The following is a 20,311-nucleotide window of genomic DNA, read 5'->3' as shown; positions in this document are numbered from 1 at the left end:
AATGTGACGGTTACAACAATAGTGTTAGTGTCAGTATGAAAGTTAACTGACTGTAATAAAGTTTGGAAGGGTAGCATAGAGAAGAAAAGAGAAGTAATTATTGACATTAACTAAACACAATTTGGGCAGAATATTTAAATTGTCAGTTATGGTGCAATATCAAGCAGCCTTACAATATTGATGCATAGCTTTACTAACTCCATCTTGATATCTTTCAGGTTACAGCTAATGCTGTGGAAATGCTTGATGGAAACTGTCCATGCAAGTAATACCACGAGAGGACAAAAAACACCCATGAAGTATTCTCAGGTGTTTAACAAAGGTAGTTACTTGTCTCTTGTCTATTCCATGAACAACATGTGATTGCATTTCTGTGTCATGTTTAATTAATTACTAAGCAAATAGGTCAACAGAGAAATTAACAAATATGATTGCCACAATATACATTGATCTGAAATAACTGAGGTTTTAACTACTTAATTGATAAAGCCAAATAACATTTCTCCAGATTCTTGTCAAAGCTATTAGCCTTATATAATATAATTTCTTTGTCCACTCAGTAAGTATCATTTAATTTACTAATTAAAAACTTGTTACTCTGGTTTTATCTTCTTTTTTTGTTCTCTTGTATCTTTAGGTCAACTATCTCTTGACGATCTGCCTCACTCATCCTTTGCTCATCTCTGGAAGTTCTTTGAATCGCTCTCAACCCTCATGGACGAGTGGCTGAACCGGTCATCTCCGGGCTTGACAGAGGAGACAGTGCTACAGGTATTAACAAGGTTAAGCATAAAAGCTTGTAAAGGATAAGATACAGCTAGTCTTAGTTTAGTTTAGTAGAAAAAAGGATCAGGAGGGACACTCAAGTCCCCATCAAGCACCTATAGGAGAGAGAAAAAAAACTGAAGACACAAACACTCAGACCCAATTACAATGCTTAAAGTGCTTGTCCAGAACATTCTTAAACCCATTGACACTACTTGCAAGTACAACTTTCTCAGGCAATCCGTTTCACTCATTCACAATCCTATTAGCAACTTACTTTACTATTACTATTATGGCAACTCTACCAGGGGTTTAACTTTTTACTTTGTTTATTCTGATGTTGTTCTTAATTCTCGGTCCCAAACATTTGTTTTAATGGACAGACAACGGTTGTTGTTTGCTGTTAGCTTTTGTTAATCCATGTTCCATTGATAAGACTATATTTTGTTTCTTCTCATCTTCTGTGTTTTACAAAGTGGACCTCTGAAGACTGATTTTGTTTTCAGCAGATATTGGTCAGCACAGCCAGTTTTGTTAAAATGATAGTAATTTTAAATTCAACAGGATACAAGCCAATTTGCAATTTATGTGACCATATGCCGATATTAAGTATTTTTGTTTTTTATAAACTTTTACAGATAAAAGTGTGCTACAAGTGGGCGATTCATTTCCACTTGGTGTGTCATCAACCAATCACAGACAGGTTTTCTGTGGGCCTTCTGGCATTACACTGGGGATGGGTGCAAAGGAAGACGCTGGATGTCCTGCTGAGACATCTAGCAGGAGCAGAAAGGTAAACTATTCAAGTTCACTTTTATCATTTTATATTCATTCTTTTAATAGTTGCATATGATTGAAAGGACCCGTGGGATGTTGATTTGTTACAGAAGGGGGGATAATTCCATATTTAGAATCTTGCATCTTGGCTGAATGAAACTGTGAAAGTAAGTATGTGGGAGAGTATGCTTCATTAGGTACAAAACTGCTACGTTTTTGAACCTGTCATATTTAAAAATTTAGCATCTGTTCCAATAATGAAAATATGAAGGTAAGCATGTCAGGATGTTACATTAGGTGAAAAGGTTTGTGGTTGCTAGTATTAATTCTCTTGTAACAATATTTAGCACAGCTGATAGTTTGATTTTTGACTTTAATATTCACAACTTAACTCTTACTGAACCGTCAACATGGTTTTTATGAAAAGGAGAAAGTTGATCTAATTCTCATGTGCACAAATGCCCTCATTTTTTCGTGTTTTCTACCAGTGGATTGTTTCCCTTCACAATAGTTTTCATTTTAAAAATAAAGGACCTTTCTTTCTTTTGTGAATAGTCTCCCAATGAAGTTTGAGGCACTGGTCAACAGTTTGGACCACTCTCTTGGACTCCCAGCTGCAGCGTTAGAAACAGTATGGAAGACCGCATCAGCACATCTACAGATGCCGTCGCCGTGCAAAAACCAAGAGCAAGCACATTTCACGATCCGGCTCGCTAATCTCTGCAAGATGCTTCAAATCAAACCACGGCCTCAAAGTAGACACATCTGGAGTTTTTTCAAATTTGTCCAAGACAATTCAACTGTTGGCAAACAGATGTTGAGGTTGCTATGGCAAATCCGAACATGGAAGGATGTGGAAGGGATTGCGGAAGAAATTGAGAAAGCGGAAAAAGATGTAAGGACAATCCTGGATTCAAAGAGGAGTTTTGTAGATGCAGGGAGGATGATTGGAGAGGAGGGTGAGGAGGAGGAGGATAATGAGGTTGTAGATGATTATAGAGAGGTAGAAGGGAGTGCTCTGTTGTTACCTCTTCAGGAAATCCTGACACTTCGGGAGATGCACCATCAGATGACAGACCTCTCCGTTAGATTGCTGGATAAAAGGTAAAGTAACAAGTTCTCTTTTTCCAGTGCAAATTTCATAAATTAAAACGAAGTTAAGTGAGATAATGTTTCTGTTTTAAACCTTTACAGACTTTTGGATCAAGAATCATATATATCATATAATTATCATATAGTATGGGGATGAAAAAGGGGGGTGGGTTGGGGAGGTGTCAGTATTAAACTGAATAGTGTTATGTGGTGTCTGGTTGGAGGGAAACTGCTATATCAAACAAAATATTGTTAAGGTTTGTCTGGTCTTCCAAGAGCTGTTTTGTTCTGTTTGGCTGTATTTGTTGAGCTTATACAGAAGAAAATTGATGGGGGTGGGGTGGGGGAGGGTTTTAATACCGTAATGTTTTGTGAGCCCTGAGGACATATACTGTAGACTATGAATGGATGTCCCAGCAAAACAAAACTAGGTATTAATGATTACCACAAACAATTGGTTTAAAAGGTCAGTTGTTCCTTATGACCACTGATGTAAAATCTTCTATAACTAATAATTTTGTCCTTGTCAAAGTGAACACATTTTCAAGCAAGATGAGTAATGGGAGGTGGTGGATACATCATACACTTTTTCAAAGATGTAATTTGATTTTGTTTTTTTTGTATTTCAGTGTTGAGAAGGTCAGCGAGGAGGTCGATCCCATAGCAACAGCACCTATGGCCTTGATAGAATACAGTGTAAGACATGCAGGTGTCAATAGTAAGGTTCTGCTGCCTCTCTGGTCGACAATTCAAGATGGCTCCTTGGACAACTGCTTGTGGACCGAGCTCTGTTCAGCTTCTCTGGCCAGCTTCCGTCAGAGTCCCGGACTCATTATCCCGGATACATGGAGGAAATACTTGATGTCTGGTAGGAACCAATCATTACAGCCACAGATGAATCTACCGAGGGTAAGTAAAGCAAAGATGGATATACTTCATGAGATTGTTTATAACAAAAGAATACAACAATGACTTGGTGATGATACTGCATTGGTTTCCAAAACAATGAAACAATGTGATGTTTATGTTTATGGTATTGCAATGTTTATAACAAAAGAATAAAACATTGAGTTTGATGATAATATGCATTTGCTTAGAAATTGAAAGGATGAATTTTTTGATGATATAATTGGTTATTACAAATGAATGAAACAATAGATCTATTAATATTAATACTGTAGTGCTTAAAGATAAGAATAATGGATTTGTTGATGACACTACATTGTTTATGACGGGGAAAAAAAAAGAAACTTTGAGTAGGTTATGACACTGCATTTGTGTATGACAAAGAATTACATAGTGGGTTTGTTTAGGGTATGTGCATTGGTTGCAAGAAAACTAAAATAATGGTCTAATTTATAACACTGCATTGATTATAACAATGCAAGGATTATGGTACTGTATCAGTTAAGAAAAGAATAACGAAGGACCTGGGAGACTCCAGGACCACTAATGACTAAAGCCACTGCAGAGGCTCTTCATTTAGCACAAACTACCATAATGATCAAATTTCTCTTTCCGAGTAGAATGCAGCTCTGATGCTCTCACCAATCCAGACACTACAATGCTTCAACCTCTTACATCCAAGGATTCCAGAGATGCTACCAAACAGTAGCCAAACAATGAATGAGACGGACAGAGTGTCTCTCTGTGATCCAGTCATATCTAGAGGTGTACCTCTGGGCTGCTGGAAGGAAAGGCTCTCACAACTTGAGGAGTTCTCCAAATTGATGTGGAGAAACTCTGGCTGGAGTAATTCCCAAAACCAGTGCTATAGGTTTGTGTTAACCATTCAAGAATTACTATTTTCTACGTTTGCTTTCCCTTGTGTGTTGTTTGTTGTTTTTGGAGCTTTTCATTTAAATTATGGATTATATATGTTTGTTTGCAAAGGTGTTAAGCAGTAATGTAGTTTTAAATACATCAATCTTTTTTTGAGGTAACATAATAAGTGCTATTTAGAGAGTAGGGAATTCTGATGGCTTTTGCCACTTTCTCAGAGCAAACGTATGTGGAAACCTATTTGACCATCTCAAGCTGTCTAGAGATGATAGTATCTTTGAGTGATGTCATCCCTTGTTGAGCAAGTAGTACACATGAGTGGTCATCTGAGAAAAAAAAACAAGGTTATATCTAAAACTTGCACCCCCTAATCTTGCTGTTATTCTTTTATTGCTCCTAGATATATGGTGACTAAATCTCTTTATGCATCTGTGTGCTGGCTGGTATCTTCCACAAAGTCCTTGATTTCATCGGAATCGGAAGCATCCTGGGATCACTGTATGAAACAACTTCAACTCCTACTGTTAACTTCTCCCCCTAACGAGGGCTCCGAGCCCTCCTCGACCGCATCCCTGCTAGCAGACACCGTCTCTCTCATCTTGAGCCTCCTCTCAGCTGGATCACAGACCATTCTCTCCAGTGGTGGAGGAGTGAGATCCTCGGCAAAGATGCTGAAAGGCCTGGCAGAATTCCATTCTGATATCATCAAATGGACTAAGAAGTTACTGGATGTCATAGTGTCTCTGTTTTCATCTAGTCTGGATGATTCAGTGAGTTCATCAAAATCTTCCAAGGTTGACGATGATTCTAGCAGACACCTTTGGTGGCTGTTGACTCTAGGAGAATGTTGGATGTGTCAAGGACAGCTACAGTCAGTACTTCTTGCTCCAAGAGGAGTCGTAGATCCGGCCCAGAAGACGGCAGTCAAGTTGAAATGTGTCCAAGATGAGGTATGGTTTTTGTATCCATTATTTTTTAATACACACCTGCAATAGCTTTACTAGTATTACTTGAAGTTTGTAAAGTTTTATAAAAGAAGTGATGATTGTCTTGAGAAAAAAGAAAAACTTTTGTACCCAGGACAATCTGATCATTTTTTTCCCCTTTGCTTGCCTGTTTTATAATATAGTCTTTCTTTCTTTGACAGATTGAGGATCTGCAGGCACAAATTCAAGTGAAGAGCAAAAAGAAGGCATTATTGACAGGTCACAATTTTGACCAATCAGATGGAAGTAAGAACCCTCTGAGGGTGCAACTTTTGAAGACCAGACTAGAAGAGCTTGAAAGGAAGAAAGAAAAACTGACCAGACGGATTGCGTATCGTCCAGACCCACCACAGGTAGGTGTATGAATATGCATGATGTAAGCCCTTAGTAATAAGCATTGCCCTTCCTGGTACCTGGTAGGGACCAGAAGATGATACAGATGGAATAGGGTTGTATTTCTGTAACCTGGACATAAAGGTAAACAATTTTTTTTTTTTTTTTTTTTTTTTTTTTTTTTTTTTTAAATAGCACCTACCAGAAGTGCATTCTTCTCAAACACACAGAAATTCTTTTGGCTTGATAATGACTTGCAATGAAGTGTTGGACATCTGGCGTTTCTGAAATTCCTTTCCAATTTCCTGGTCGTGTATCATGCCATATGTACAACTCAATCTTGATTGCCTTGGTAAATGGTGGAAGTAAATCATTAAACTCTGTTGGCACTAAATCTTTTGAAAAATTTACAGGCAGATTACATTATATTAGAGCACCAGGAGGGCATGTCAGGTGAAATATATACCATGCCCAATCATTGGAAGCAGAAAGTTTTCACCTGAAAATTGGTTTCCATTTAATTTAAAGAAAAACACAAACTTAAAACTAATCAAATTTAACAGGCCTTTGGATTTGGAACCTACACATAACTGATTAATCTTGATTCATTTCCACTCAGTATGACCGGTTGCGCCAGGATATCTTACACTACCTCGAGAGTATCGGTTCTTCATCCAAGATGGAAGATGTTCTCCAAACTACAACCAAAACCTCTGTCTTGCTGCGTACTGTAACTAGTCAAAAGCAGAAGAAGAATCTTGGAGCACTATTGAGAGAATTGGAAGGGTGGAGGAAATCTCAGCTGCAGTTTTTGACCAATTTGGAGGACACCTACCCATTGTACCAAGACCTCTGGGCAGGAATAGGGGCTGGTGTGCAAGGTGTTGCTATGGGCAACCAGCTGATACAGCATGGTATCCAAGCAGCACTTCAGAGGATTGGAATAGACAGGAACTCGAAAGTGGTTAGTGATTGGTTTTCGATTGATGTTGGATAATGTGACTGCTTGCATGGATTGTGTTTCAGTAGACAAACTGAATGCAAGTAGGATAATGACAAAACTAGCAGAATGGATGTAGGTTGTCAAGCTAATGGAACAAAGACTATGAAATAATAAAATGAATTTAGGACTAGAAACTGATGGAATGAAGCGTGCCCAAATGATCGAATGAAGAAATAAATGACTGGCAGTCTATATGCATACTGAATGGTTTCATAACAGTCTGAGGTTTAAAGATAAGCAAACTTGGTAAATACCATTTTACTGTTTATTTGTTTCTCCAAAATAGGTCTGCCATATTGAAAAAAATCATATTGGAAATATTGCTTTTGGCTTCAATGAAAATACATTCATGAAATATTCATATTTTCATGTTTTATATTTTTTGTGATTTCATTAACAGGACACCATGGAGGACTCGTTGATTCAACTGGCTCGTTTTCCATTCATGTCAAGTTTACAACAAGCCGATAGAATTGTCAAGAAAGAGAGAAGAATCTTGTGTAAAGACGTTTTCAGCCATCACCATGGTAACACCGACAAAACGGCCATAGAATGGAACAACTTTCAAATAAGGTAAGCCATGGCTAAAAGAATTGTCATTGATTAAACTGGGGTTGGGTAGTGTGGGTTATCATGTGGTATGGGTTTATAATGTGGTACGTGACTGGATGCTCATAGAATATGAAATATGTTACAATAAAAACAATTTTATTACTCAACAATTTTCTGCTACTCCTGTGACAGGCTTATGAAGATAGCTCTACTTCACTTGACAAATCACATCCAGACAGTCGCCACTATAAGTGACTCATCTTATCAGACCTTGCAAAGCATTCTGGGACAGTTCATGCACTGGTGGCATCAGTCTGAGGAGGAGAGGAAGAGGAAAGAGGAGGAGGATGCTAGTCTCTTTAAGTACAAGAAGCAGAGTCACGGAAGTGATGAGAAACCAGAGGAAGAAGAAGAAAGAGAACTTAAAAGAGCTTTTCCAAGCTATGAGAAAGTATGTACCTCTTAACTGTACCTTTGCCTGGATTTGATGATTTTAAGAATATGAGGGAGAACTTGTCAATAATATGACAGTAAAACATTACTGCTGGACAAGAAAGTATTCAGAAAGTTTATTGTAGATTGTTAAACATTGTGAATGAATTGAAGGGTTGTGTGGATAATAGAAAAGCTTCTAAACAAGCAACGGGTTCTGTTTGTGTTATTGGTTTTGTCTGATATAGCAGCTCTGTGTTTCTGCGTTCTTGTAGGTGTAGATCTGGACCTAAACGTAGGAGGAAACCATAATTGATGATCATGCATGAAAAGGAGAATTAAGAGGCAGACATAATTAGTTTGTCTCCCATTCCTTCATTCAGGATCGCCATAGCCTTACCCATCTGATAGACCTTCCCACCCTCCTCCCGCCCCCCCCCCCCCAAACCATATGTCAGCATTTCAAATGGGCATTGCATTTCAAACCATTGGAAGTTCAATAAATAGAGTTGATTTATTACAAGGGAAGCCTAACTTACAGGGGAGGGTCTAGGTGATACAGACCCCCACCTCACTCTCCCTGCTTGTCCCCCACCTTCCCAGGTTGCAAGACTTCTGATCAACTCAACTTTCATATTTCTCTTACTGGACTAAATCAGAGCTCATTAATATCATTTGATATTTTCACTCTCTCTCTTTCAGGATTTCTCTGACATTGCTGTGGATCCCACAGAGGATCCTCTGCCATCTTCATCACCTCCTCCACCTCCAGAGATGGAAGACAATGAAGATGCTGAGAGCATCTTGAGATTAGATGAAGCAACCCAGGGATTGGTTCAAACCATTCATGGCTACCTCTTCATTCGACCTCGTCTTAAACAGATAGAACCCGCTCTCCTCCAGAGGGACATCAAAGATGTGCTGACGGAGAGCTACCACTGCGCCGCTGAACTATTCAACGATAGTATTCAATGGATGGGTGAGCATTTCTTATTTGAAAAGTACAGAGTTAAATGAAGGGAGAAAATGTTATCAGAGATTCCGTAACATTGGTGTTTGAAAAAATGTTCATAACGTTCCAGTAAGATACCAGGAAAGGTCTGAATGTTGGGGACAGAGGAAACGTAATGTAGACTACAGTGTGCTGTACAAACTAAATGTCATTTTTTCATTCCGTAGAATCTGGAGTAGATGCACGCTTGACTGGTGCTCACCTTACCCTGAGTAAAATCCATCAGGATACCATCAGTGGTACAATCAAAGGACACCATGTAATGCATGCGGGCAAGCCGTTTGACATATACCATGATGCTAACCCTTCTGAGGCTACCAAATGCCGTCCACTGCTGGAGGAGCTCACCATCAAAGTGGATAAACTGATGGAAGAATGGCCGGAACATCCAGCCTTGAAACATGTAAGATTCAGGAAGCACTCAATAGATAGTGAATGCCCCGTCTTCCTTAGTTATCCCATCAAGAACTCAAATGTTCTGTTTTTGCCATCCATCCATCAATAGATGAATACGTTATATTTAAAGGATTCTCTACTCCATGACCTGCAGTACATATTTTTAACATATATTGCCATTGACATAATATATTCTATAACTTGTCCCTTGTTAACTTTTTCTTTGTGGACTGTTGCTTTATGAATATTTTCAGGAAATTTTAGCCTGTTTCTCTCTGTCAACAAATATATCATGTATTATAAATGTTGATATCTTTATCACTTGGGGTTAATCTATGCCAGTATTAACTTTATCAGACACTTCTGGGAGGAAAAGTAAAAACTTGTTATATTTAAGAATCACAGACAGTTTTGCAAAGTGATGCCATTTACTTGCTACTACTTCTCAAAATGATGGCAATATCTACATCTGTTCAAGTGTGCCATAATGAGGAACAAGTTTTGGTTAAGTAAAAAAGTAGCAAGAAAATTTATTAACCTTTCTACTCCTGATGTTTAGCAGAGTTTATGATAGCCAGTAACTCAGTTTTGTAAAGTACTGTTAGTTTTTAATGTATTTTAAAATTGTTGCAAGGAATGGTTGTAAAATGCATGTTTGTATAGGTTTGAGAAAATGAGTACTTGATATGTGCAGATTTTAAATGTTTTACAATAGTACACACATAAACATCTCTGTTCTCTGCTGTTGTTTTAATAGCTGAAGTTGTTCATCTCCCGTATCGAGTCTTTCCCTGTCAATTCGCCGTTGATGAAGTTTGTGACGGGATTGGAGATGCTATTGGCGAAAGCTCAAGATTGGGAGACTATGGCAGCTAAATACGTATCTTTGCAAACACAGCTGGGAAAAATCACAGAACTTGTGATAACCTGGAGGAAAATGGAGCTGAGGTAAAGAGACCAAACATGCTAGACTTGCTGTGTGACAGCTGCAGCAAGAAAGCCATTACTATATTATATAACATAAGTTTGACCTCAGAAAGGTAATGTTAAGAGTATGCTGTGTTGACAAAAATGATGTCTGCCAACAAGCATACAATAAGGAACCTAGCTTTATACTGCTGTGTCACAATAGATGCTTTATATATCTGTAGAAAGGCTGTGAACTTTCAAAACAAATGCCAACAGCTAAACAAGTTGGCCTAAGTATTAAATTGATAGTAGATTTACTAAGGCTGAACTCGATATGCATACAACTTTTTGGGGCAGAATGTATTGTCGTCAAGTAATGAAACTGATCGCATTTTTGCAGAGGAATATATGTAGTTATTTATCAATGTATCAGAACCGTTAACTTTCTTGGACTGTACCCATACGGAACATCTTGCAAAATGTTTACCTTCTTTCATGTTCTATCATTTTCAGTTTCTGGTCCTGCAGTCTTGATTCCGTGGCATATAACCACCGGCAACAAGTCGTGAAATGGTGGTTTCATCTCTATAACGTCTTACAGAACATGACCAGTGACCCAGTAAGGTCAGACGACGATGAAGATGTTGATAAGGATAAAGATGGGGAGGATTTAGACCAGCAGCAGGGATGGTTGTCTTCTCTCTATAAATTCATGGAGAGTTCTACGCTTGGAGATATGAAGACTAGACTGGATATGGTGCTGGCCTTCCATAATCAGCTGACTGTCAGCGGTGATGGCTGTCTATCTGGCAAGTCATCATGTTTGTGTATAGCTGTGTATAGCTGTTTATAGCTGTTTACTTGCCTTAGTGTAAGGCTAGTTGGCTATGGTAGAAATAGAAATGGAAGTATGTAATGTAAGTATGTATGTATGTACTTTAGATCCTCCTGCAAGCAGGAACTCGCAAAGAAGCCTCATTGGCTTATCAAAGCCGCAAGCTGACCGAAGTCAGTCTCTCACATTCATATTTAACGTCCTGGATTATGAATTGTTAATTGTCAACAACTCTGTAACTGGACAACATACATTAATCTGGGAGTGACTCGAACTGGGGACCTTATGATTGAAAGGCACCGGCGTTAACCACTGAGCTAACACTCCACGTGAACTGGTACTGGTGAACTGGTACATTTGTGAACTGGTAGTGAACTGGTGAACTGGTACATTTGATGCAAAAAGGAGAAGAACACGACTACTTTTTAATCCTCTTGTATTCCATTCTGTTACTTTACTGTGATGTGTTATATTAATAAAAAGGAGTTTATCAGTATTTTAGTCAATATTTAATTCCTTTATTTAAGTAAATGTTAAAGATTGCAAATTATCAATACTTAAAAATAAGTTTTTAATTAAATGTTAATTTACTAAAACAGGTTCTAATCTATCATTTTGGATCAAAATTTGCTAATAGGCATTTAAAGTTATTTATATGAAACAGTGAATTTTAAGGAAAATTTAAAGATTATTTTTGTCTTCCTCAACGATATTATCAATATTAACTCTGTTATTGAGATTGATACTAAGAAATGTTACATTTATTTTTATGATGTCACCTGTTGCGATCACAGCACACTGTCATTCGATACAACACATAAACACTTAGGGAAGTGTGAAGATGAACTTATTTTAGTTGTTATTTGTGTTTACAGGCTCAGCTATTCCCGTCTCTTCCGTTCTCTGGAATCTTTACCGTTACTACAAGCAGTTTCTGCCGGGTGTTACAGAAGAATTAACTAAGCAAAGAACACCACTGGAGAAAGAATTGAAGGTAACTCTTTTATTCATTATTATAAATCAACATTCTCCTGAACAGTGTAATCAATGTTTTTACACTAAAAATATTGAAATAGACTAATTCTAAGTAAATTACTACTTTAACATCTTCCTTTTACAGCAATTTGTAAATATCAGCCGATGGAACAATATAAAATTTTGAAAGAGGCTAATTCTAAGTAAATAACTAATTTAACATCTTCCTTTTACAGCAATTTGTAAAGATCAGCCGTTGGAACGATATAAATTTCTGGGCCATGAAGGTGGCTGTGGAGAAATCACATAAAACGGTACACAAGCTGTGTAAAAAGTTCCAGGTAAGACATTAACAGATTTTAGCTGTGGTTTGGGATCACTGTTTTATCATCAAGGGTCGTACTTCTATAATGAACCAGCTACAGCAATGGATTGGCTGCTGGGTAAACTTGTAGGGTAATTGTGTGATCCTTCTACTGGAAGAATTTACAATGCAAAGGAAATGAGAGGTAAAAAACATAAGTCACTGTAAAAGAAATGTATTTTTTGCCTCATTTTCAATGTTGTTTTTGCTTTTACGTTCTAATTTGCCCCTTGTTGTGAGTGTTCTCCGTAAAACAGAATACAAGTATTTTTGTGAACCTTTCCTTAAGCTTGCACTTTAACAACAATATAATTTAAACTTTATACCGTGTGCTTGTAAATGTAAATTATTAATATATCTTTCCCATTTTTGTTGTAACCAAGGTAACATTGCAATAAACTTGCTTCCCCATGTTTCTTTCCAAATACTTTCAGGCAATGCTAGAAAGTCCCGCCAAATCCGTATTTACGGAGGTGAATTTATCAGGCAAACAGAAAAGCACAGATGAGGACAATTCCACTGAATCTGACCTTGTCCTTGATGTCTGGGTCAAATCCTTTGACGTTGTGGACAAGATGATTTCATCTTTGACTGAGAAGAGTCCAGAAACACCTGACTTGTCGGTAGCTGATGCCGCACCAGCGACGACCTTTGACCCCAGCTGTTTGATGTCAAGACTAGAAATATTGACAGGAAAAATGAAAAGATTTTGCAAAAAGCTAGTGAAGACCTCTTCATATGAGCAGACGGCCATCGACCTGGACGACTTTGCCGGTGAAATCGTTGTCAATTTGAAGGAGTTGCAATCGCTAGATATTACCAAAGTAAGTTATTCAGAAGATATTATAGAAGGGAGCCGTTTGGAAATTGGTAGGCTTAGAAAGTAGAGAATTTCAAATGTTGTTTGATCTTTGCAAGTGGAATGTGCTTATTCTGAAAAAAAGAAAAGCAAGAATATTGTACTATAGTTATGGTAAGTTTTCAAAATTATGATCCATTAGTTTCTTTGTTCAAAAATCGAGAGTAATAACTGTAACTGTAATAAATAACTAAATAATAACTGTAATTAACTGTGGGGTGGGGGGAACAGGGTTGAGGAGGGGGGTGGGGGAACAAGGTAGAGGGGGGTGGGGGCTGTGGGTGATACACATTTGCATCAACTATGGGATCTAAGACTATTTTAATATCACGTGCAAAATGTAGACCCTCACCATATGTTGTGTATGATCATCAATTTATTATAAAACTTGACTTGTTTCAATTTACAGGATGCCGAGAAAGAGAAACAAAAGAAGGAAGCCAAACATATCAACTTGAGGAAGAGGAAAGCTCTCTCTGACCTCTTCAAGGCTTTGGCTTCTCTAGGTAATTATTAATCAACTTCTCTTTCTTCTTGTGTTTAGTATTTATATTCGTCACCAATGAAGAAGAAACTTCTTAAGGAATTTGAATTGTGTTCTTGTAATGTTTGATAATTTGTGGTTCACACTTGCAACTCTTCTAACCAATCCACATAATCCATAGCACTCTAGATTTTCTTGAGAATCATCCACAATCCCGCTCGTAAATACCGATAGGAAATGTTCTTGTCTGCGAAGGATATATGTGAAGGCAACGTGTTCGTTTGTTCAAGGAAAAACATTTATTCTTGGATATACCCATATTATTACATAAGATAACAATGAGCATATAGCAAATTGGCTATTCTTATCAACTCTTTCATTCTTTTCCTTTTACCAGGTCTTTCTTACAGGAAGGGGCTGGTGATGGACAATGAGAATCTAATGGTGGAAATGTTTAGTTTACCAAAGATAGAAGCCAAAGCTGCTTCATCGTCTGTGAAGAGCATAGTCCACAGGTGAGCTTATAATGACTTAATGTCCCTTATAGAATACATCTCATTTGTAAAATAATTCACTTGTATGTCACATGTAACGCACTCTTGACTTTTTGGAGAGTTCAATATGGATATATCTTCTTTTTCGATCAGCGAAAAGATCATGGGCATTTTAGACGCCAACCTGGAAAAGTCAGAACAGTACTTCTTCCTGAACCACACAAGAAAAACAAAGTTACTCACAGCCTTGGAGAATCCCTCAAAGGTAAATGAATGTGATGCACACATCACAAAGATCCTACATGCATATCATTATTTATTAAAATCACAGCTTGTGGTTTCTTCAGTTTATGATCATTGGAAGGATGTGGGGAAGAAGAAAGTGATGGTACATTATAATCTATCACAGCATAAAGTGAAAAAAAGCAGAAGACGTTTTGAAGATGTTTCTTTGTCAATGATGTTGTGTCATGAGCTATGTCATTTAAGTATCTAAGAATTGAGGTTTTAAGATATAATAATTGAAGGATGTTTACTCTGAATTGTATGTTTGTTTGTGCTCTTTTTACTATTATATTTTATAAAACTTCAGAATTTTCACCAAACCTTTGGGCAGATATTCTAGGTAATGTTACATGAGACATTAAAATTCAATGCTCTTTTTCAGGAACTTGGACTGCCAAACTTGGAACGTTGTAAGGGATTCAGCGAGCACTTGTCAAGGGTGACCTTACAGCAAAGAGAGAAGATTGGACAGGTGTCAAACCATCTTCAAACACTCAGGTAATTTATTTAGAAGTGAAATTCTGTGTACTCCTTGAGTTTATCATCCTCTAGTTATGTAGGGTTTTAGTGAGCTATGTGAATGTATGGTCGTGTAACAAGTGTCATTAAGGAATATTGGTTTTGATCTTCAGTCAGTTGTGAGAATTTTAACTGTCTATTTTTCATTAATAATAATGGCACATATCCACCCAGAAGGGTGCTCAAGGCGCGGAAGAGAAAGAGAGAAAAGAAATAAAAAAACGAATGAACAAATAATAAATGTAATAAATGTAAAGTGCCATGTAGGAGGATAGAACTTCAAGATCACTAGAAATGTTAATCATTTGTTTTTTTGTGTATAATTTTGTTCTCACATTTGTCATATTTTGCTTTGTAATACTTTTCTTGCATATTAGAGTTAAATTTGAACTGAACTCTGGTGTTGGTTTATATGAAGCAAGGAGCAGTTAAAAACTTTCTATCCCTAGTTTGAAAACAATATTTCTAAATGTAGTTATTTTTCAAATACATTTAGAATGAAGATATTAGACAACATGCTAATAGTCTCCAAGTGCATCATAGAATATTATTAATTTCTCATTTTTCCCAGAATAAGCTTGGAATCTACACTGTCATGGTACATGTCCATTTACTCAATACCATTTGAAGAAAAAGCTATTTTAAAATGTAAAATGCTTTGTGAATATCTATTAAGAGACCTTCTGAGTGAGAACTAGTCTGAACAAAGTTTTCAGAGACAATTCTGAATGAAATAGTTGATTTTGTCTTTGCTTATTCCTTTCTCAGTGATATTACGACACAGCTCTGCACCATCAAGAGTAGTCAGATTAAAGACGAGTCTGTGAAACCGTTGCCCCCTCAAGATGGAACAGATACCTGGCTGAAAGAAACCAAAGACATCATGGACAGATGCCTCTCCATCATCAACCAATACCAAGTCTTGTTAGATAGCTGTCCAGAATCGACCAATGAGAACGGAGATCAGAAACTGCTCTCTCCGTGTCCTGTGGAGACTTTGTCAGTTTTTGAGAAGATGAACAAGGGAGATAAGGATTGGATGAAAATGATGGAAAGGTTGACGGTAGGTTATTAAACTTATTGAAAGAACTTGAAGCTATTAAGCTGCTTATAATTCGTGGGTACTAAACTTGAAAATGGTGATTATGCCAAAGTTGTATGAACACTGTTAATGTCTGCACTGAAGTCCCCAGCCCAATGCTGCCTCTTGAAAGAAATCATTCCATATTTATGCTCCATTTGCTTGGTGCATTAAACAGCAATAAATGTGATTAAATACAATCACAGATCATGGTGCTTTTTTTCTGGGCTTGCTTTATCCTCCTTAGTAGCATCTGTAGAAATTTGAAGTCTTTGGCAATTAGTGAATCTGCAGCATTATGTCTTTAGTCTGTCAGTCACATTTAATTCTGTATGAAGTTTTTTAATTTTCCTTTATCATTGCTGCGATTGACAAGCTTATTCAATTATTAACATTCTGGGATCACAGTGATCCACTTGGTTTATGACCTAATCCATGTCTCACTTTCCTGATTGCAACATTTCTGAATTCATTTGGATTTTTATGTTCAAATCAACCCTCACTTCCCAACAAGATGATTGTAGAACATGCTTCTTTTACATTAAGTTTTGTTTAATTGCTATGCTTATAAAAAATTAGAAAATAAAGCTGAAAAGTTAGGATTAATTCATTTGGCATGGAAGCGATCAATGTGTCAAACTTAATGTTGCTGTTAATGAGTTCTAATACAATGTGTTTTGGTATGATGTTGTTTGATGCTCTATATATTTCTCCTTTACTTTCTATATTAAAGAGTGTGCAAGGATCTCTCCAATCCATAAAACCAGCAATCGATGCCAGGATTTCAACAATCACAGCTCGTGGTTCATTTGAAGAGACTCAGCTGTTCTACTGGTAAGACTTCAGAGGCTGTACTTTATCTGTAACTCATTAAAACATGGTTCTACATTCTCAAGGTTCCTTTTGATAACCTTTTGAGGTGATAGAAACTAGGTAGTGCTCGGGCTATCCATGATAATGGTACAATATGATTGGGTCACTGTTAGATGACTGACACACCAAGCATGAACTGTTTAATTAAAAATCAGAAAGGAAGCAGATCTGTTAGAACATCTAAGCATAGTCGATTCATGTGTTTACAAAAGTTACTACTAAAAGTGAAATTTTGCAAGTTTCGGTTGTCACAATCAGCAGTATTTGAATGAAAGACCGCTTGAAGATGTACATTGCTGAATTCTGAAAGTTATCAAGAAGATTTAACAAATGATATCCTATGGTTCAGCGGTAATTATATTGAATTGTTTACTAGTGATGGTCTTCAGCAAAGGTGAAATGACCATTACTGGGATGTAGGACATGGGTCTATGAAACGTTGGCCCGGAATTTAATATGTATAGAATAAATATCAGAGACTTCAGGAAGCTGAAACTGGGAAATACTATAATATCACTGTTATATTGTATCACCACTCTACAGAGCACAAATTCCCTGAAACTTACCTCTACTAGAGGGCATTCTCTGAAAAGTGGAATATGAATTGATTGTTTACTAATGATGGTGTGTAGCAAAGGTGACATAACCATCACTGGGATGTAGGACATGGGTCTATGAAATGTTGAACCGGAATTAAGTGTGTCACTGAACTAGAATAAATATCAGTGACTCAGTATACAGGTGAAGCTGGGAAATACTATCATATCATTACAAAATGTTTATAGACGTTTCTTCTTCCTTTGTACTTGCAGGTCTGACGTACAACTATTAGACAAGGTTCATAAATGTTTGGAAGATTCATACAAGAGCTTGACTGATGTTTTAGGAGCATTCTGGATGGAGAAATACCGGGAATATGCCTCGACCGCAGATGTCATGATACATCTCAAAGATGACCTGGTGGAAAGCAATGGAAAGTTTGTAGCTTGGAGGGAGAGTGTAAGAGACTCACAGAGAGAAGGAAGTCAGGGTATGCATTCCTTATTTCTTTTTTAATCATAATGATTTGCTAAAGTAAAGGAAAATAATAATCAAACCCATCAATGGAAAATGTGAGTTTAAGGGTGTGTTGTTGTGAGAATGGGAGCGGAATTTTTCTGCCGATTCATAAATGCAGTAGAATTAAGGATTTTTTATTGTTTTATTTTTTTTATGGGATCAGAAATCTTTACAGTACTATTGTGGCTGATTTAAGATATGGTTTTCTGTTAATATGAAACTGAATTTTGTACAGAACAATTCTGGTTATTTTAAGGATGTTTGTATTTGGATGGGAATGGAAATTTTGTAACATAACGCTTGTGAATAATTGTTACTTGTAATGCGTGAATGTAAATTTGACAAAGACACACTTCCTTTCATTTGTAAATTTGTCCATTTTGTTAACCTGTTTTTCTTTCTTTTTGGTATCCTAGGTGAAACAATGCATGACGAGTTGAATGATCAAGTTGGGAAGTTACTATCCAGCCTTCTGTTAGCCATTCAGACCATTACTCAGCAGAACCAAACCAGACAGACGGAATCTGATCTAACTCAGGAGAAAGAATCGGGTAAAAATGCATTTTTAATTTTGAGAATCGAGCCAAACAGGTATCGAAAGCTTTTGTAACTTGAACAAATTCTAGTGCTTGGCCTGAAGAACCTTTCAACCAGACATGTAGTACAAGTACAACAGCATGAGTAGATGAGTACAAATTCCCTTTGGAATGAGTACCAGTAAGAGGCTCTACAGTGCAAACACTGGTACTTATTCTTGCTTTCGTATCTATACTAGATTTCAAAAGGCCTCACATTAATGTACAAATCCATAAGGCTCAGTGCATGTACAGGTTACTATGCTAGAATACAATACATTCATTGAAAGTCTGCTTTCAACACAAGTGACAGTGCAAAACTTTGTAGATACAGTAACTCCATGTGAAGATGTTTTATATGAATCCTTACTTTAAAGAATAACCCCATATCGTAGATGCCCTTTGTATCAAGACAAGTTTCTGTTACCGAATTTGAAGATTTGACAGAGTCTGTTTAAACAGTTTTCTTGAGTTGTTAAAGGGAACACTACAGGTGTTTAATACAGACTATACCTGTCTCGTTTCAGAACCACCATTGGAACTGAGCAAGCAGTTAACAGAACAGCTGGGAACGAGGCTTGGCTCAGACATATTGAATCTAGAGTTGTCTAAAGCTGTTAGACTTGCTTCAAGTCTTATTTCAAGCATCAAGCATACCAGTGACGAAAATCAGGTAGGATGGAATCTGTAGTCTTGTTTAAAGTATTATCCTTGATCTCCTTACAAAAGATAATTAATACAATGTGTAATTCTGCTTTCTATCTCGTGTTGTTGTCATGTCAATATAATATGGTAGAAGTTAGCAGTCACTAACAGCACACCCAAACAAAAATACCGTTCTTAAGGATAGAGGGCAGCAGTCCTAGGTAACAATTACTTGCAACAATCAAGGTAATATATGTCATAATACAACATTGTTCACCTGAGATATATGTATGATATGAATGTTAAACCGGCCACATGCTGTAAGGTGGAAAATCATGTTAACTTGGACAGTGTGTGTCTTGACCGGTGTCAAAACTATGTTACAACATTGAAGTTGAGTTTGGTCAGTTTGTGGTCAGCTTTAAAGCAGGAAGTAAGGTCTAGATTCAAGAATCACTCTTGGTAGCTTTTTCAATGCTGCCGTTATCAAACAAGTAACGAATAACATGGTTGTATTCCATGCAAGTTTCAAAAAAATTCAGTTGAGATTCTATGTTCCATTTAATTGTTAAAGAACCCCGAATGTTTCATAGTAGTTACCCTTTGAATGATCCTTAAAATTTGTTGTGAAGTTGTAGAATTCTGTACTTTTCGTACATATGATATCTAACGTTGATCTTCATTGTATTATCTTCTGTGCATCCATAGCTCACAGATGCCTCGGTTGCAGCGATTCTAAGGTTGGTGCCCATCATGAGGCATTACCAGAGATTGGCAGCTTATTATTTCACTCAGCTAGTAGCTGCTCACAAGGCATCCTGTAAACTCCAGTATATTCTACTTGGAATCTTCAATGAATTGGCTGAGAAGGTAGGTAGTAGATTGGCAACAAAAACCAACATCACTCGATGATCTAAAAACCTCTTATGTTACTATTATATTTGTATCACCACTCCACAGAGCACAAATTCCCTGACACTTTTTTCTATTAGAAGGTATTTTTTTGAAAAGTGAAATTTTTTTTTTTTCATTATTGTCATCTTTAATGAGGGTAGTCCTGCTCAGTGCAGAAGCACTGCTTTCTAGAGGAGCCTTCAAGAATATGCATTAAAAGTTTAAAAAATTACTAAGTGTAACAGAAGTTTTCATAATTTTTGTATCGTTTCTTATCTCTTTCTCTTTTACATGATTGCCCATGAACAAGTTTCATGTCCAGAATTTATC

At 37.0% G+C, this 20,311-nt stretch overlaps 1 protein-coding gene across 2 annotated transcripts in view; it reads left to right on the top strand.

The window, feature by feature from the left end:
• Positions 1–20,311, top strand: part of LOC139963549 (midasin-like) — an 80,048-nt gene that overhangs the window by 34,300 nt on the left and 25,437 nt on the right. For both annotated transcript variants that reach the window (XM_071964403.1, XM_071964404.1), the window contains exons 51-78: positions 219–322; positions 638–771; positions 1,404–1,558; positions 2,098–2,646; positions 3,264–3,543; positions 4,161–4,411; positions 4,817–5,366; positions 5,564–5,755; positions 6,355–6,699; positions 7,139–7,311; positions 7,483–7,741; positions 8,425–8,701; positions 8,902–9,137; positions 9,888–10,078; positions 10,553–10,848; positions 11,750–11,868; positions 12,086–12,190; positions 12,648–13,037; positions 13,482–13,578; positions 13,954–14,071; positions 14,204–14,315; positions 14,718–14,833; positions 15,623–15,917; positions 16,669–16,769; positions 17,621–17,838; positions 18,284–18,418; positions 18,970–19,115; positions 19,796–19,957. In XM_071964403.1, the coding sequence (XP_071820504.1) occupies positions 219–322; positions 638–771; positions 1,404–1,558; positions 2,098–2,646; positions 3,264–3,543; positions 4,161–4,411; positions 4,817–5,366; positions 5,564–5,755; positions 6,355–6,699; positions 7,139–7,311; positions 7,483–7,741; positions 8,425–8,701; positions 8,902–9,137; positions 9,888–10,078; positions 10,553–10,848; positions 11,750–11,868; positions 12,086–12,190; positions 12,648–13,037; positions 13,482–13,578; positions 13,954–14,071; positions 14,204–14,315; positions 14,718–14,833; positions 15,623–15,917; positions 16,669–16,769; positions 17,621–17,838; positions 18,284–18,418; positions 18,970–19,115; positions 19,796–19,957 (6,106 nt within the window). The remainder of the gene's footprint in view (positions 1–218; positions 323–637; positions 772–1,403; positions 1,559–2,097; positions 2,647–3,263; positions 3,544–4,160; positions 4,412–4,816; positions 5,367–5,563; positions 5,756–6,354; positions 6,700–7,138; positions 7,312–7,482; positions 7,742–8,424; positions 8,702–8,901; positions 9,138–9,887; positions 10,079–10,552; positions 10,849–11,749; positions 11,869–12,085; positions 12,191–12,647; positions 13,038–13,481; positions 13,579–13,953; positions 14,072–14,203; positions 14,316–14,717; positions 14,834–15,622; positions 15,918–16,668; positions 16,770–17,620; positions 17,839–18,283; positions 18,419–18,969; positions 19,116–19,795; positions 19,958–20,311) is intronic.

The sequence above is a fragment of the Apostichopus japonicus genome, chromosome 22, assembly GCF_037975245.1.
Source record: "Apostichopus japonicus isolate 1M-3 chromosome 22, ASM3797524v1, whole genome shotgun sequence".
Taxonomy (NCBI): Eukaryota; Metazoa; Echinodermata; class Holothuroidea; order Aspidochirotida; family Stichopodidae; genus Apostichopus; species Apostichopus japonicus.
This window is presented reverse-complemented; position numbering and strand designations above follow the sequence as displayed.